The sequence below is a fragment of the Dipodomys spectabilis genome, unplaced genomic scaffold, assembly GCF_019054845.1.
Source record: "Dipodomys spectabilis isolate Male_0828 unplaced genomic scaffold, ASM1905484v1 ptg000043l, whole genome shotgun sequence".
In the NCBI taxonomy this organism is placed as follows: Eukaryota; Metazoa; Chordata; class Mammalia; order Rodentia; family Heteromyidae; genus Dipodomys; species Dipodomys spectabilis.
This window is the reverse complement of record NW_024870720.1, coordinates 24644400-24663578: the sequence shown is the minus strand read 5'-3', so window position 1 is coordinate 24663578 and position 19179 is coordinate 24644400. Positions and strand designations below refer to the sequence as shown.

Below are 19179 nucleotides of genomic sequence, written 5' to 3'. Positions count from 1 at the left end.
CTGGACAGGTGTATAACTTGAAAACTAAAGTACATGAAGAGGAAATAGAAAATGGAGGTATAGTTTTGTTTTTTTGTTTGTTTTTAAAATGGGCAATAGGGCTGTGAAGGTGGCTCAGTAGTAGAGTGCTTGCCTTGCATACATGAGGCCCTGGGTTTGATTCCTCAGCACCACATAAGCAGGAAAAGAAAAACAGAAGTGGTGCTGTGGCTCAAGTGGTAGAGTGCTAGCCTTGAGCTGAAGAGCTGAGGGACAGCACCCAGGCCCAGAGTTCAGGCCCCACAACTGAACCCCCCACCGAAAAAAACAAGGGCAATATATAGGCTGAGTGCCAGTGGCTCATGCCTGTAATCCTAGCCACACAGGAGGCCAGGTGGGGCAGGAAAGTCCAGGAGACTCTTATCTCCAATAAACCAACAGAAAACTGTAAGTGGTGCTGTGGCTCAAGTGGTAGAGTGCTAGCTTTGAACTGAGGAGCTCAGGGACAGTGTGCACACTCAAAGTTCAAGCCCCACGACCAATAACAACAACAACAAAAAAAAGTGGGCGATCAGCTATGGAGAAAAAACTGGGAGAGAGTGATAGAAAGGGTGACAGTGTCCAAAAAGAAATATACTCTTTATCTGACTTTTGAAACTGTAACCTCTCTGTATCTCACCTTTATAATAATACAAATAAAGAAAGTACTAAAATCTCCTAATCTGAAGTTTTTACTCATTGGTCTGGATTATAGCCACTGAATAGAAGGAAAATATGTGTGACCTCTCTTTCCATATTCAAATTCTCTTAGAAAAACAAAATCTCAGCTACTAGATTGATTTTGTCCTGTTTTCTAAATGTCCACAGATGTTCTTATACATTCTTAAAAAATGGTTTCATTTATTCATAGACTTCTGTTGAATGGATACTATACCACAAATTTTAGCAGACAATAATGAAAGTGCAAGTAAGAATGAGAATATACTGAAGAAGTCCTCATAAAAGAGTTAGAATATTCTCAATGAAATCAAATGGAGAACCTTGTTAATGTGAGAATGGGGTTGATATTAGTATTAAATGTTTAAATCAAGAATGCATGAAGTAGCTGTTGTAGGGATTTCCAGTTGGAAGGATCAAAGCAGAAAAAGGAAGAATGTTTTGGACAACAGGATCCAGATTTGTTTGACTTGATTTATGCTTCCATCGCCAGGGAATTGTTTCTACCATGAAAAGTGAAATGGCCAAGATGGAAAATTCCAAAACTGGCACAGATTATTTACTGGATGTGAACACTTTTGCTTTTTTTTGAGTTAGATAATAAAAAATCAAAAGATATGTTCATGAACTTCCATTTTGCTAAAAAATACAAATAGATACATGTAGCTTACTGAGTCATTTAGGTATACAGTTGTATAACTCTTGTGTTTTTACATTAAAATATAAGTTTTAGCATTTAAAAGCTTCATATATTTTTTAAAAAATTAAAGTCCTAGAACCAACTGGCCAGGTAATTTCCTTTGATAGAAATCAAACAAATGATTTGCCATTACATAAAATAGGGTTTGGGGTGTGTGTGTGTGTGTGTGTGTGTGTGTGTGTGTGTGTGTGTGTGCATGTGCGTGTGCGTGTGTGTGTGCATGTGCCAGTCCTGGGGCTTGAATTTAGGGCCTGGATACTGTTTCTGAGCTCTTGTTCTCAAGGGTAGTGCTCTACTACTTCAGCCAAAAATCCATTTCTGGCCTTTTGGTGGTAAGAGTCTCAAGATCTTTCCTGCCTGGGCTGGTTTCAAATGGTAATCTCTGATCTCAACCTGCTGAGTAGCTAAAATTACAGGTGTGAGCCACTGGTGCCCAGTTTAAAATAGGAATTTTTCAAAGGGAAATTAGTTAAATGAAAGTAAATTCATTCATAAAATTGCATATAATGGAGAATAATATCTAAACTGTGAGTGAGATTTGGAAAGTACCATTTAGGGAAAAATGAAGCAGACCAGGAAAGTGCATCTCTGTGTATTTATAGAATATATCTGAGAGGAGGCATAAAAAACTAGGGTGAGGAAGAGAGAGAATCATTATAGAACCATTTTATGTATCCTTAAGCATGGAAATGATCACAAACTGAGGGACATGCCAAGAACACAGAAGTATAAAGTAGGCTGTAATTAAGCATCAAAATGTTTAATAGAAAAGATAATTAATAGTTATTCAATGAGGAAAAATAGTTAATGTTTTAAAAGAGATCTGCTTTTCTTTACAGATAATGTCAACTATGTGGCAGGAATGAATTCAAGATTCAAAATTCAGAATTCAAAAGTGAGAATGTTGAAGGGGGTGGCATTGATCAATATGTAATATATTCACAAACTGCTTTGTAAAATGGCAACTTCTTCGTACAACTACTTAAAGATAATTAACAAAAATTACTTCTTACAATCAACTAAGTGATAAATAACTCAGCCAATACTAACACTGGGGGCAAGAATGTTGAAGACAAGATATGCCTAGTCTGAAATACAGACCCGCAGACCACTTACCAATTTTAAAGAGGTCAAGATATATTCACAAAAGAAAAATCTTGTAGATAACAACTTAATTAAATTATCTAATCATCAGTCAGAGTGCAAACAATTTTAAAGTGCTGCCTGACCTCAAAAGGACTCTGTATCATCCATGAAGGAGTATTCACAAAAACTTTAACCTGAATCTAATAATATAAAGACCATCAAACAAGTCCAAGTTAAAGAATGTCACACAAAAAGCTTAGACTCTTCATACATGTCAAAGTTTTGGGTACTGTTCTATATAAAAGGACACTAAAGAAACATAACAATAAGTACAATGTATGATCCCTGGCTTGACCCTGGTTAAAAAATATAACTATGCATGCTGATAATAATGTAAAATTAGACAGCTCAGTTGGAAAGAGTATGGTAGTTTTTCAAAAAGGTAAACATAGAATCATTACATGACCTGGTATTTTTCACATCTCTCTCTCTCTCTCTCTCTCTCTCTCCGTGTGTATATATATATATATATATATATATATATATATATATATATATATATGTATGTATTTATATCTGTCTGTCTATCTATCTCACTCTTTCTATCTATCCATAATCTCCATAAGAACTTGAAGCAAATATGCATGCCAAAAAACATGTTCATCATTGTCCATTACATAAAAGTCCCCTCAAAATTCATTAACAGATGGACATAAGTGAGTTGAGTGAATAACCAAATGTTATTCAGACATAAAAGATTCATGCATGCCATATGGATGAACCTCTGGATGAATCTCTGTACCATATATGGACCTCTAAAACTTACTAGAAGTGTGAGAAGGTAAACACAGATAACACGCAGAAGACAAACTACATCTCTATTTCTCACACATTATAGTCATTATATTTATAATTTTTATTATATCATAAATTCTATCAGGTACAGAGGAGTTGCAGTTTTATAAGTCAGGTAAAGAGCATATTTCTTTTTAGACAATGTCACCTCTTCCCTCTCCCAGTTTTTCCCTCTTGTCCCCACCCACAATCTCTTACCTATTATAAAATTCAATACAAAAAGCATCAAAGATCTTAAACAAAGACTTGAAATGTTGAAACTACTAGAGAAAAACACTTTATATTACAGATACAGGCAACAACTTTATGAGCAGGACTTCAATAGTTCCAAAAATTATAAGAAGAATTAACAATTAGAATATCATTGGATTAAAAAGTTTTGCACAACAAGGACAATATTAACATCCTGAAGAATGGGAGGCAATCATTTCCAGAATATATAAGGGACTCAAAAAATTAAGCAATTAACAAATGAATAAATGAATGGAACACCACTCTTAATGTAAGTACAAGTGGACAATGAAGATATTTAAAAATCAATAACACTCAACCACAAAGGAAACAAGAATTATTAAGAATGCATCTCACCATACTGAGAGTACCGGTCACCACAACAATAAGCAATAGCCAATGCTGGTAGGAAATCCATACCAGCATGTTGTAGATGGAAATCTTGTATACTATTAATGGGAAGATAAATTAGTTCAGCCACTACGGAAATCAGTATAGAGTTTCCTCAAAAACCTAAAAATAGAATTTCCATACTGTCCTGAAGTTCTACTTGTGGGCTAATACCTGAACAAATGTTAGTCAGCATACAATGGAGATAGCTGGATAACCATCTTTGTTGCAGCCCTGCTCAAAAAGCCAAGTTACAGAATCAGCCTAGACACACATGAACACATGGACCAATGAAGAATTATGCAATATGCATATAATTATGTAATATGCATATACAATTGTTATCACTAAGACACTGAAAATAAATTATGCCATTTGTAGGAAAATGGATGAGATTGGAGAGCAACATTTTAAGAGACATAAATCAGACTGAGGAAGACAAAGATGGAGTTTTCTGTCCTAAGAAAACTCTAGATTTAAAAAAATTTTTAAATAAGTTTTTTATTGTGAAAATACCATACAGAGGGGTTACAATTACATGAGCAAGGTAATGAGTACATTTCTTATCAAGCATTGTTGCCTCCTCCTTTGTTTTTCCCCTACCATCCCTGCCCTCCCATCTCCACGACTACCCTTCCCCCACCAAATTGTTTAAATAGGGATACAGTGGACCCATTGCAACATGAAATGTGCAAGACACTATGTTGAAAAATGAACTTTGCAAATTCTATATTTTTAAACAAATAAGGGCACAAACAGAAAAAGGGAGAAAAGCACATGGGAGTGGCAGGGATTAAAAAGAGGAATATGAGAAATGCACATTACATGCATGTAGATGAATATGACAAATGCACATTGTATGTATATAGGAAATACAATGAATGCCATGCAAAAGGCAACTATTAATGAAAAAATTAATAATTGAAAATGAAAACTAAGTCAATTTCCAAAAGCCAAGCTTGCTAGTAGGAATGGTTCTTTAGACTCTCTGGAATCAGAAAGTTGTTTCTAGATTTTATCATGAACACAACAGGACAGTGTAAAAACTAGTCCTTTTGCCTAGGATCTGTGCAGCTTAGAGCAAGCACTCTTGGTTAGCCAGATGTAGACAATAGAATTATCTAACTTCCATTGTGGTAGTAATAATTTCATATAGTCACAAATTGATAGTAAAGGTAACTATTATCTTTTTTTAAAATTATTTTATTGTGAGGATGCTGTACAGAGGTTTACAGTTACATGAGTAAGGTAATGAGTACATTTCTTTTTTTATTGTGAAAATACCATACAGAGGGGGTACAATTACATTGATAAGATAATGAGTACATTTCTTACCAAGCATTGTTGCCTCCTCCTTTGTTTCTCCTTCCCATCCCTTCAAGGTAACTAACTATTTTCTTAATCCTATCTCACAGGTTGAATGTTTTCCATAGAAATAAATGTTTTATAAGTAATAAAAGTAATATTCAAGTTGGAAAATATGCCAATTTCTCTTCCAAGTTTTTACTTTCAAGATAATATTTTTATTTGATTTGAATATACGTATTGAATTTACATATATCCATATATTCAATACATATTCTTTGATATGTATGTACATATTCAAATGTACTCATATATATTCAAATACAATACCTATTGCCTCTGAATTAATACTATGTATTATATTTGAATACGTACATATCAATGAATATATGAACACATATGTATTTATATTCATCAATAAGAAATGTGGTTTGTTTGGCTTCTTTTCTTTTTAAAAAACATTTATTGTAAAGGTGACATACAGAGGAGTAACAGTTACACGAACCAGATAATGAATACATTGCCTTTTGAACGGTGTTACCCCCTCCTTCATTCTCCCTGTTGGGCTTCTTTGAACCCCTAAATCTTTTCTGTATTAGCTAAGTATGTTCCTTTATAATACTTTACTTCTATTCCCAGACATATCTTCTCTGATTAGTTGCTTGACATTAATCTTTGAACAACTAAAGGTCTTTCTTCTTTCTTTTGGTATTCAGGGTTGAATCTAATGGTTTACACATGTGACACAAGATTTCTAACTCTGAGCTACATCCTCAACCCAATTAGAAAGTCTTTGTACAGCACAGATTGTAAAGACAAAGATACAGAAATTACTCTGCTTCTGTCATTTGCTGTTACCACAGGGGTTTTTATTTGAGCTTAAAAATTTAAACAACAAAGGACTGCAGACTGAGAAATGTTAATTATTGACTTGGTTGGTATAAATTTTAATTTATATTTGAAACAGTTTACCAAATTTGAGTAAAATCTTTAAAAATGGCAAAAAAAAGAAAATCTTTGTAGTCAGAGATGAATGCTGCTTACTACAGCTTGCTCAGCAACTAACTTACTTCTTTACCCAAAGCAGGCTCAATATATAACGTCTAATAATGGCACACATAAGTAAGAGTACATTTGAGTCCAGTATCTAGACTTTTTTTTTACATTTTTATTGTAAAAATGCTGAACAGAGGGGTTACAGTTACATGAGCATAGTAATGAGAACATTTCCCATTGAGCATTGTTGCGTCTTCCCTCTCACCTCCACAACGACAACAACCCCTCCCCCTTCCCCACTGTAGTTGTAAAGTTCGTTTTCAACATAGTGTCTTGCACATCTTATTGTTGCAATGGGTCAACCTGTATCCTTATTTAAGCATTTTGTTTTTTTTCCTTCTCCTCCCGGAATTAGAAAAATGTATATACAAGATACAGGAAAAAAAAAAAAAGATACAGGACACTGACATCAAATACAATGAAAACAGAGGTAAGAGGGGGAACATACAATGAAACAAAAATGTACATTATAAATACATGGTACGTTATAAATACATTAGACACAATAGCAAGAAAGCAGAAAGATATTTGTGTTCCTATTTTGGGGTTCATTTTGCTTAACGTCACCTCATATGATCATATGTACATAGCTTTTGGCCTTTTCTGCTTTTCCTACACATATACTAAATTGCAAATAAGGGAAACCATGGGACCTATGCTTCTCTGGGCTTGGCTTACTTCACTTAACATAATTTTTTCCAAGTCTTTTCATTTCCTAACAAATGGGGAGATGTCATTCTTTCTGATGGAGGCATAGAATTCCATTGTATACACATACCACATTTGCTTGATCCATTCATTTACTGAAGGGCATCTGGGTTGGTTCCATATCTTAGCTATGGTAAATAGTGCTGTGATAAACATAGTTGTGCTGGTAGCCTTACTATGGTCTTGTTTGTGATCGTTTGGGTAAATACCCAAAAGTGGGATTGCTGGGTCATAGGGGAGCTTTATGTGGAGTCTTTTGAGGAACCTCCAGACTGCTTTCCAAAGTTTACACTCCCACCAACAATGCAGTAGCGTTCCCTTCTGTCCACATCCCCTCTGGCATCTGTTGTTATTAGATTTCTTGATATAGCCATTCTAACTGGTGTTAGGTGGAATCTCAATGTTGTTTTGATTTGCGTTTCTTTTATGGCTAGAGAAGTTGAGCATTTCTTCATGTGTCTATTGGCCATTCTTATTTCCTCTTCAGAGAAGTTGGTCTCATGAAATTTTTTAAGTGCATGATAGGGTGTGACCTTGACAGTGATTGGTTCCTCTTCCTCCCCTGCCATGCCACCCGCCCCTTTTGGCTTTAAAAAGGGCTGCTCTCTATTAATAAACGAGTTTTCTTCCATGCTTAAAAAAAAAAGGAAGAAATTTCTAAAGCTGACAAAGTGATTTGACTATTTTAGATAACTATATATTTTGGAATGAGTACTATACCAATATAATGAAATAATAATCAACAAATAAAAAATATGAATCCATGTTTATCATATATGTATATCATATAAGTATCATTTGTATATACATATGATTATATGTCACTATATTTTAAAATCCTGTATTTAAGTTATCTTTCAGAAATTATGAAATATGTTTCTGTAGTCTTCTGTGTGGAATTCCCTTATTTTTATTCTTTATAATCCTATTGCTCCAGGCTTTAGAAACCAGAAAATTACAGTGCTAGGCACTCATGCTGGGGCTTATTATCCTGTAAGCTTTAACACGTGGCAGCTATTGTAATCCTCGCATGTCAGCATCAGTAAAAGGAGTAGCAGACAGCAGCGACCAGCGATAGGCATACTTTCTAGTATCACAGCTCAGATACTGGGCACCTAGCTGATGAAAATAATTTATAATATGGTGCTAATTCTAAAAAAAGAATGGGAGTTGAGAGAAAGCAAAGCACCCAAGGTGGGTAATTCTTAAGGTCACTGTTTTAAGTCCTTGGTATAACATAATCAGTCTCTTTTTCACAGAGAGAAAAACAGATGTAAGAAAGTTAATAGGATCCCTGTGTTCACAGAAGTAGTTATCGCGAGTTCCAGGATTGTACCTAGGCATCTCACTGCCGACTGACATCCTACCATGCTCAAGATTTTACACAAGCATGAAATAAGTTATTTATACATATTAATTGACACTAGAAGGAGTGAGGGAGAAACAAAAGCTACAAGATTTAAAAACTAAATAGAAAGTAATTTGTATCAAAATCCCAACAGAAAAGCTTCCTGGGGTAGACATTTGAGTTTCTATTTTTGAACCTTAAAAAACAAGCCAAACCAAGAGAAGATGAAAGAGTTATGATATATGTGTATGTGAAAAAAATAATTAAATCTGTAAAGTTGTTTAAAAAGAGAGAAGTGATAAGAAAGAGTAATAGAAAGATGAATATGATCAAAATACATGTGTATGGAAACATCACAATGAAACCTCTGTTATATGATTAATATGTACTAACTAAAATTAGATCACACCTATTCTAATCCTTAACTATTTAAATATACTTAAGGCACACATTACTCTGTCTTCTAAGTTTTTCTCTATAATAAGGTTCAATATAAAAATGTTAATATTATATAAGAGAAGTATGTTGTCTGATTTTAAAATCCTCAAGTCTGTTTCTTTTCTTTTTTCATCTTTTAAATTTAAATTTAAATTTAAATGTGATGTACAGAGGGGTTACCGTTACATAAGTCAGATAATGAGTACATTTCTTTTTGAACAGTGTTACCTCCTCCCTCATTTTCTCCCACTTTATCCCCTCCCAACTCTTCTGACCCTCAAGTTATAAAGTTCATTTCCAACATAATGACTAGTATGACTTCTGAATTGGTTCACCCTTTATCCCACCATTTCTGTGATTTCCTTTCTCCTTCCCAAATCAGATAACTTATGTACAAGACAAAGAGTACTTTGTAACAAAAAGAAAAAAAGAGAGAGAGAGAAAGAAAGTAAGAAAGAAAGAAAGAAAGAAAGAAAGAAAGAAAGAAAGAAAGAAAGAAAGAAAAGAAAGAACTGTAGACAGTACAATAAAAACCTTTTGTTTCCATTTCTTGGAGTTCATTTCAATAAGCATCACTTTATGTGGTCGTATACACATAGCTATTGAGCCTTATGATCTTCTCCTAAGAATATCTTCCTTTAAGCTGGTGCTGGTGGCTCACATGTGTAAGCCTAGCTACTATGAGGCTGAGATCTGAGGATCGAGGTTCAAAGCCAGCCTGGGAAAGAAAGTCTGTGAGACTCTTATCTCTAATAAACCACCAGAAAACTGGAAGTGGTGCTGTGGCTCAAGTGGTAGAGCACTAGCCTTGAGCTGAAGAGCTCAGGGACAGTGCCCAGGTCCAAAAAGAAAATATTAAGATCAAACTAAGTATATTTCTAGTATTTTAGATTAAGATGTTCTGGATGAACATTATTGGAGGATTATATATTCAAACTAAAGAAATATGCAAGCATATAAAGGCACTCACAGTCCCTGACTGTGAGGAAAGGGCCTGTTTTGTTTTTATTTGTTTTTCCTCCATTTATCTACTTATTTTATTTTATGCATCACCTTTATTAGGGTAAATTGGTTCAGTTTGATCCATTACTTCTAAAGCTAAAATGTGTTAGAAACCAGGAATTCAGTCCTGTCATTTGCTTCTGAGAAAGGGAGTCTCATCTCTCTACTCTTCTTAGTTCTAGTCATCGCAGCAAGGTGACAGAATCAGCTGCCTTGCTGATGAGCCCAGGACTTCCTCAGTCCACAGCACTACATAATTCCCTCAAGGGAAGAGAAAATATTTCTAATGAAGAAATAAGAAGGGCTACCAGGACATTCTAATGTTTTGTGTTCTTTCAAACAAATTGGGCCACACCTTAATACTGATCATACCTCCCTAACCGGAAAAGTGTGACCTTCTGAGTCATGGCCAGCAGTTGCACCTTGTGAGCCCTTTGCTCCCCGGTGCTTCTCTGCACAGGTATTGACAATTACTTCATTGTGTGGAAATGGCTGGCGTAAAATTGAACATATTCTTATCAGGTTCTATCAAGACAGCAATCCCCAGTCATTAAGCCTGTCAGACTTGTTTTCCTTCCTTGTTGTCAGTGACTGCCATTATTTTCCAGCCTCCCAGCCCTGACCTGACTGATAGAGATCAGATGGTGACTGAATAGAAGCTTGCCCCAGTCCTGGGTCCATGATGTATGCGTAAGTACTCAGCTTTTCTCAGTGACTTGTCAATGGCAGATGTTTATGTTTCCTGAGACATGCCGTGAAGATGCCAGGCTGGTAGAGCTTACTTTTTAAAAATAATATTTTCATGTATTTTGTGTTGAAGCTTTATTTTGTTAATTGTGGATATAATAATTTTGTGAAAGAAAAGAAGCCAGTATGCTTTTCCCCCCTAAATAATGGAGCTAGAAGTAGTATGCAATGCTATGTTTTAATATGTAGAAAAATATATTCTTGAAGGAATAGTCTTTAATTTACTTCTTTAATATATTTCATTTCAGTGTTTGACATAGGTCATTTATGTCTTTAGACTATTCAATACCATCGCCAGTAAGATGGTATAAGTTTTTTTTAAATCATATGTGGCTTATTGAAGCAACTATGGACAAGGAAGTATAAGTTGAAAAGGATAGTCTATTCAAACTCTTGTTTAACTCTAAATGGAAGAAAGTATGCCAGCAGTATGATTATTTTATGTACAGAAATGAAACAATTGTATGTATATATAATTATCATCTTAAACTTTGGTGATATTTGTAATAATTGGATTGAAAGAATCTGTCAGCTGATAAATATATAAATTTATTCAAATATTGTATATAGGTAACTCAAGCTATTGTTTTATAGACTCAGAAATGAATAATTGATACTTGATGGATCATTCCATTCAAAATTGCTTAGTGTATGTTTGTTTCTTTCTCAAAAGATGAATTGGTCAATGGACACAAATATTCTACATGTTCTCCACTGTCTGATGTGTTAGATTTGATCACAGTTTTGTGATAATTGTAATTGTACAATCTTTTGAGTTTGTCTTCAATGTAATACTTTAAGCCTGCAGGCTCTCACTGTCTTCAATGATGAGTGTTTTTACCCTCCCTACTTTACTTTCTAATAACACAGGAGCCTGAGGAAGTGTCCATTCAATGTATCAGGCTTCCCCCACAGACCCTTTAATGATGGCATGATATATCATATTGTCTATGCTTTTAATTAAATCAAGAAATATACTTCTTTTTTACCAAGATAAGACAAAACTCTATAAAATCGTGTAGAAAAACTTACTTTTATATTGATAAGCATTAACATAAATATGATATAGTTAGCAAAGTTCCTTTGAATTTCTCCATTTGTTGAAGAATTCTGTACTGTGGGTTTCTATCATCCTAATTTTCCTTGTCCTAATCTAAGGCCTCATCTCTATCTTCTCTCTCTCTCACTATATATATATATATATATATATATATATATATATATATATATGTATATGCCTTTGTAATAATATATAAAAATGTAGTATATATAATATGTAATATTTAATATTTTTGTTATCTTTAAGCAGTTACCATTCAACATGTGAGTTTATAAGTATAAGGCATCTTGACCCATATCACTCCTTTCATCATTCTCGCCCATTCCTCTCAACCCAATCCTTCCCTTCCATTTTCCTAGTTTCATAGGATTGCATTGGATATTATGACTTCATTCTCCCACCCCTTTTCTCTCTTCCTTTTCCTCCCTCACATCTCCGGCACCAACTTCCTGATATTCATTTTGTTGCACTGTGAAGTCAGTTTTTCTAAGGAGTTACAGCATTTGAATTCTCCCCTGCAGCTATTATACCACAGCTTCATCATTATTTCTTTCCACTCTGAAAGTGGTGTTCTAGACATGTGAAACTTCGAATTCAAAGTTACAAGAGGTTTCAATTCAAAATATGTAGTTTAGAGAATTTTAAATCTTTTTTTAACTTAATTTTTTTTCCCCCGTAGGGCTGGTCCTAGAGCTTGAACTCAGGGCCACGGCACTGTCCCTGTGCCTTTTGTGCTCAAGGCTAAAGTTCTACTACTTGAGCCACAGCTCCACTTCCACTTTCTGGTGGTTAATTGGAGATAAGAGTTTCATGGGCTTTCCTGCCCAGACTGGTTTCAAATATAAGCTCCTTAGATCTCAGCCTCTTGAGTAGATAGGATTACAGGAGTGAGCCACTGGCACTTGGTAGAATTTTAAATCTTTTGAACTGAATATCAAAGCAAAATTGTGGATCTTTTTTTTGTCAGTTGTGAGCCTTGAACTCAAGGCCTGGACACTGTACCTGAGCTCTTTTGCTCAAAGCCAATGCTGTATCACTTAGAGCCACAGCACTATTTCTGGTTTTCTGATGGTTAATTGGAGATAAGAGTCTCACAAGGTCTTTCTCCCTAGGCTGGCTTCCAACCCTCAGATCTCAGCCTCCTGAGGCAATATTGCTTTTATCACAGATAATCTGCAATAATATGGATTGTTTATAAAGATAAAATAAGAAGTTTGAGTAATAGGTGCATTGATTATATTACTAAAGGTATTTTGCTCTAGATCTAGAAAGAGTTAAATATGTTTGTAATTTCTTAGGATTAAGTCCTGTCTTTTTAATTTTGGAGAAGCTGAAAGGGTACTGACATAATGTTTAGATGTGTTCTAGATCCAGCTTTGCATGCAATTGTCTGGAAAACTTACCTCTCAAGAGCTCACTTTTGTCTATAAAGAACAGGGGGAGTTTACAGTAAAATAAATGGGGTGAGAATTATCATTATTGGTGTGGTTCTTAAAATAATCTTATAAATGAGCACAAAGCTATCTGTAGTTTATTGGTTTACTTGATTAATTTTGAAATTTTCTTTATTGTATTTGGATAATAATGATAACATTTTTTGTGATCTCTTATTATATCTTAAGTAGAAACTATAAGCATTATCTTGTGGGAAAGCTTCAGATATGTGAATCTTTGTGTTTCCTGTGGAGATGTAGAACGTTTCTTACTGGGTCATGGTCAAAAATATTTTTAAAGAACATTATATTAGATAATCCTAAAGTGCTTTTGAATTCTTATATTCTGTGATTTCACAGAGTCAATAGCTAGTAGTTATGGAAAATATTAACTCTAGAAGGCATAAAAGAACCACTAAAATGATAAAGAGAGTGTATATTAGTAATATTTTCCAGTAAAAAGAAGTACAAATGAGGCACTCTGAAGTACTCTCTAATCTCCTAAAACTTCTCTGAGTATGTAACAATATTAATCTTTAAAAACAATAAAAAGCTAGCTGATAAAAAAAGGATATGTTCTGAGTTGAGAGAATATAGTCTCTGAGTAGTCATGAGCTCTAAAACAGTTGCAAGTAGATACTGGAAATTTTCCAGTGAAACAGTCTATGGAGAAGCTTTTGTATCTGGATTAAAATATCTAAACTTTCTCCTGGACTTGAGTAAAATTTTACTTGAATAAAAGATGAAATCTACCTTTTAAACCTTTTACAGGGATTTACACACTTTGGAGGTTCTATTGACATCAGGTTTCAGTGGCAGATCTAGGTGAAGGAAAATTCAAGGAGACCACCTACATACACGGAGTTTTCTCAGTCTACAAGAACATTCTTTCTCACATTTGGCACCCACTGTCTTCCTTGTAAACAAACTTGCTATGACATGTTTTTCCTTCATTGATATCTTAATCATTCTTAAAGCACAGCCATCTCCTTCAAACTTGCATATCACTCATGAATACATCTATTGGTACTTATTTGTTTTCAGTTATTTGTTATTAGTTATTTGTTTTCAGTTATGGGTCTCTAGTTAAATATAAAGCTCTCTGTATTTCCAGAGACATACTGCTGCTCACTCTAGATTCTCAACATTTGTATGTATGACTATATACCACTAATGCCAAAAAACAACATTGAAAAGAGGAAAGGTTAGGAGTAAATTAAAATTAAAGTTTAGTCCTCATTACATATCTATTAACAATGCCATGAATATTTGACTGATAATATCTAAATGGTAAATTTATTCCAAGTAAGCTTACATTGTGATGATGAAGATCTATTACTAGAGAGAAGAAAACATCAGATAAGTGGACCAGATTTTAAATTTCATTCATCAACTGAATAAAATTACTTGTGACACTAGCTTACAGTGTATTAGTATCACATTAGTATCACATGTAGGCATTTATAAATCTGCATACATTATACATGCATGTTGGTTCTGTATGTATAAGTAAATATTATATTACATATGCATATCCGATGCATGTAAGAGACCACATGGGTACATACAATAAAAAGTCACTATTATTGTGTTTCTAATCTAAAGAAGATGTAATAAGCAGTTAGACAAGTAGAAGTAAATTATTATAAGCATAATGAAAATAATGTAAAGGTTGTATACTTTCCCCATATTCCAACTCAACCATTTAACCATCTAGCTTTAAAAAAAGAGATTTTTCCCTTTATATGTTAATATTCTATTTACTTATTTTTATTAGCAAGTAAACAATTGCTGAAGTTGTAAAAGGGATTTTGAAAACATTAAATACTGATATTGTTTGCCGCTATGCTTAAAGACAAGTGTAGGAAAGCAATATTGATACCAGTGTTTACAGGGAAGTAAGTCTCTGTTACTTGATATAATTATTAGCAGTCATCTTCAAAAAGGATACTGTGGCTGGCAAAGTGGCTCAAGTGGTAGAACTACCTGCTAAGCAAGTGAAGCCCTGAGTTCAAACCTCAGTATCACTAAGAGAACAAAAATAAAGAGGATATTATAACTTGGGAGTACTGCAAAGTTTGATGTGCTAAGGTAGTAGATGCATATTTTGGAATAAATTACAAGAATGTTTTTATTAAGTCATAATTACTATACAGCTTATTATTTATAGGCATTGTGAACTCTTAGCATTTCAAAATGTGTTCAAAACCCAAGTTCAAAATCAATTCAAAGACAAATCAGAGATTTCATATTTCTTGTGTTAGATTCTGTATATTGTATTGCCTTCCAATAGTGCACATAATAAAATTTTGACTTAAAAATTCTGTGTAGTTACCAAAATTTAGAATAACTTAAAATGAATTTAAGTTTTTTGCTGGGGGCCAGTGGCTCACGTCTGTAATTCTAGCTATTCAGGAGGCTGTGATCTGAGAACTGAAGTTCAGACCCAACCTCAGGCAGACAAACCCAGTTTGTTAATGAAGAGCTGGTAGTAGAGGTGTGCCTCAGGTGGTAGAGAGTCAGCCATGAGTGTAAAAACCAAACATGAGCATCAAGTCCTGAGTTAAAGTCCCAGTACCTACACACACAAACACAAATCTATTGCCTTTGTGATTTTTGCATAGTTAAAATATTTAATTAACTGCTTATTACTGGTCAAAATTTGAGAACAAGCTACTTTGAGGCATCCTATTTTTTACATATATATATGTATATATATATATATATATATATGTAAATGACATTATGTCTGAATGAAGAGTTATAGCTCACATTTTAAGTATCTTGCAAAAATAAAACTTAAACTATAGCTTTAAATGAATAAATGCATAAACCAAGTTAAAATGATATACCTATTAGAATGTAATTTAAACTTGAAGAGACAATTTCAATCTAACTCTTGAAAATAGTGGGGGGAAATCCAGTGAAGAACAACGTGTAGGTTGTATAGGTTCTATTGTAAAGAAAAAGGAATGCTAGGTACCTGTGGCTCATGCCTGTAATCCTAACTATGTAGAAGGCTGAGATCTGATGATTGTGGTTCAAAGTCAGCCCAGGCAGGAAAAATTGTGAGAGACTTATCTCCAATAAACCACCAGAAATCTGGAAGTGGAGCTGTGTAGCAAGTGGTAGAGAGCTAGCCTTGCATTTAGGAAAAGAGCACAGGCCCTGAGTTCAAGCACCAAGGTAGAGAAAGAAAGAAAGAAGGAAGAAGGAAAGAAGGAAGGAAGGAAAAAAGAAAGAGAGAGAAAGAAAGAAAGAAAGAAACAAACAAAGAAAGAAAGAAACAAAGAAAGGAAGAAAGAAAGAAAGAAAGAAAGAAAGAAAGAAAGAAAGAAGAGAAAGAAAGAAAGAAAGAAGAAAGAAAAGAAAGAAAGAAAGGAAGGAAGGAAGGAAGGAAGGAAGGAAAAAAGAAAGAGAGAGAAAGAAAGAAAGGAAGGAAGGAAGGAAGGAAGGAAGGAAGGAAGGAGGGAGGGAGGGAAGGAAGGAGGGAGGGAAGGAAGGAAGAAAGGAAGGAAGGAAGGAAGGAAGGAAGGAAGAAAGGAAGGAAGGAAGGAAGGAAGGAAGGAAGGAGGGAGGGAGGGAAGGAAGGAGGGAGGGAAGGAAGGAAGAAAGGAAGGAAGGAAGGAAAGAAGGAAGGAAAGAAGGGGAAGGAAAGGGAGGGAGGGGAAGGAAAGAGAAGGAAAGAAGGAAGGAACAAGGAAGGAAAGAAAAAAAGAAAAAAAGGGGAAAATCCAGCTAATATTTTGCTATATGATGTCAAACAACTACATTAACTTGTAACTCCCACTCACAATGGGCTGCTTTTTTCTCATGCTATTTTTTTCTTTAAGGAGTCATAAAAAGGAGTTGCCATTTAACAAAGCAGTCTATGAATACACTGCATTTTGATTTAATCCCTTTCAACATTCTTATCCTCACTCCCAACTCACACTTTCCCTCACTTTTCTTAATTTTGTAGGCTGTACATTGACTTCTGGACTGCATTCCATTCTCCTCTTCTCCTTTTCATTGTCTACCCCTCTCCCCTTAACCTCTCCCCTGAACCCATTTCCTGGAGTTTATTTTGTTGAACTTTTACTTTGCCTTTCTAAGGAATTACACTATTTGAGTTCTCTCTTGGATCTTTCATATTTCAGTTAGTACATCTATGTACACTAGCATACCACCCAACATATTTACTTGTAAGTTTCTAAGCTAAACCTACCTTCCATATATAAGGGAAGTCATGTAACTTTTGCCTCTTTGGGCTTGACTTCATTTGATATAATTTTTCCAAGTCTTCCCATTTCTTTACAAATGGTATATTATCAATTTATTTCTAAAGGCTGAGTAAAATTCCATTGTGTGGGTATTTATACACACACACACACACACACACACACACACACAATTTTCTTGATCCATTAATGCATTGAGGGGAATCTGGGCTGATTCCATACCTTGGCTATGGTGAGTAGTGCTGCAATGAATATGATTGTGCTGGTGGCTTTGCTGTGTCCTGGTTTGTTATCTTTCGGATAAATGCTCTGGACTGTTTTCTTTCATTCTTTCTTTCTTTAATCATCAGCCAAGTAAATCTGAACAGGCAGAAAGACCTAAAATATGTCTATACCAAACCATCAGAGAAACAATACAAAGTAAAAGAACCTCTAGCTTCATCTTGATAAAGGTTTTTAAAAATAGATTAAAAATCAGGTCATTTATCTTGCTCCCATCTTTCACCCTCATTTAAGCCACAAGCATAAACCTGAACAGGTTGGAGTTTGACGTATCAGTGTAGCTACCGCCTCGAAACTAACATCAGTAAGATCAGCTCAACTCTACTCTCTATTACATCTCAGAGGCATTTCCTGTCCCATTATGACTCTATACTTTGCCCTCTCTTTCCTTATTCATTCTTCCACATTCATCCTACCCCTTTGTGACTACTTCTGATGATTATACCTTCATTTCTCATCTCAGTCTTCCCTTCTTTACGGTACTGGCCAACCATTTCTGCTACATAGAGGATATATATATATATATATATATATATATATATATATATATATATATATATATATATATATTTCATAGCTTAACTAGCATATCAACTATTATATCAATATTAACTAATGGGTTATCGTAACTGAGTATTTGGGATATTACCAGATAAAATGAGTAGGACAAATATCTTTGCCTTTCTACAGAATAAGAAGAATTCTTTTTTGTTTTTGTTTTTGTTTTTGTTTTTACCAGTCTTGGCACTTGGGCCTGGGTGCTGTCCCTAAACTTTTTTTCCCCGCTCAAGGTTAGTGCTCTACCATTTAAGCCACAGAGCCACTTCCAGCTTTTTCTGTTATTAACTGGAGACAAGAGTCTCACAGACTTTTCTGCCCAGGCTGGCTTCAAATTGTGATCCTCAGATCTCAGCCTCCTGAGTAGCTAGGATCATAGGTAGGAGCCACTGGAGCCTGGCTAGAATTATGCCTTCTTTAGAGGAGGAAATATGTTCTCTTTAGCAGAAAGAACAGACTTTCCTTTCATGATTAATTCTTTTGAGACCCCATTATTCTTGCTTAGGATTGTTCCTGTACTCTTCATTCCTTTGCTCCATCAGAGCTGCAAGAATGTATTCAATACTACTTCATCCTAATTGACAAAACCGTAATTCATTCCTGTTTTAACTTATTTAACTAGTCATTTGTCATCTTTGTGCTAAGAGGCAACCTTTCAAAAAACATTAAATTTGTAACTAAACTGTAGCAACATGAAGGATAAGGCTGATAAGCTGTTCTCTCCTTTCATGAACTTAAAAATTTGAGTTGGGTATTTAGTTACATGTGTAACTCTTTACAGCATGGAGATTTATTGCTCCTCCCTTTCTTAGGCTCTCCATTCAGAGAAGTGGGTTGTAGTTCATTTAGGAAGGTAGCAAAGAATAATCACTATATTCTTATTTTACTATCCAACACAAATAGGCTGAGTTAGAGCTCAATCCTAACTATCTTACTACATTCCTACACTCATTAAAAATGTGCTTTAAAAATGAACTAAGAATTGAAGCCTCATTAAGATGTCTATTATCTCTAAACTAATAAGACTAAATATCCTATTTTTATGATTGTCTTTCTGGAATTGA

At 34.6% G+C, this 19179-nt stretch overlaps 1 protein-coding gene across 1 annotated transcript in view; it reads left to right on the top strand.

Annotated features, from left to right (window-relative positions):
• Window positions 1-10416: 10416 nt before the first annotated feature.
• The window catches only part of LOC122106683 (transmembrane protease serine 11F), a 55456-nt gene continuing 46693 nt past the window's right edge, over window positions 10417-19179 (top strand). The window contains exon 1 of the mRNA XM_042678150.1: window positions 10417-10505. Within this exon, the coding sequence (XP_042534084.1) occupies window positions 10495-10505 (11 nt within the window). The 5' untranslated portion in view covers window positions 10417-10494. The remainder of the gene's footprint in view (window positions 10506-19179) is intronic.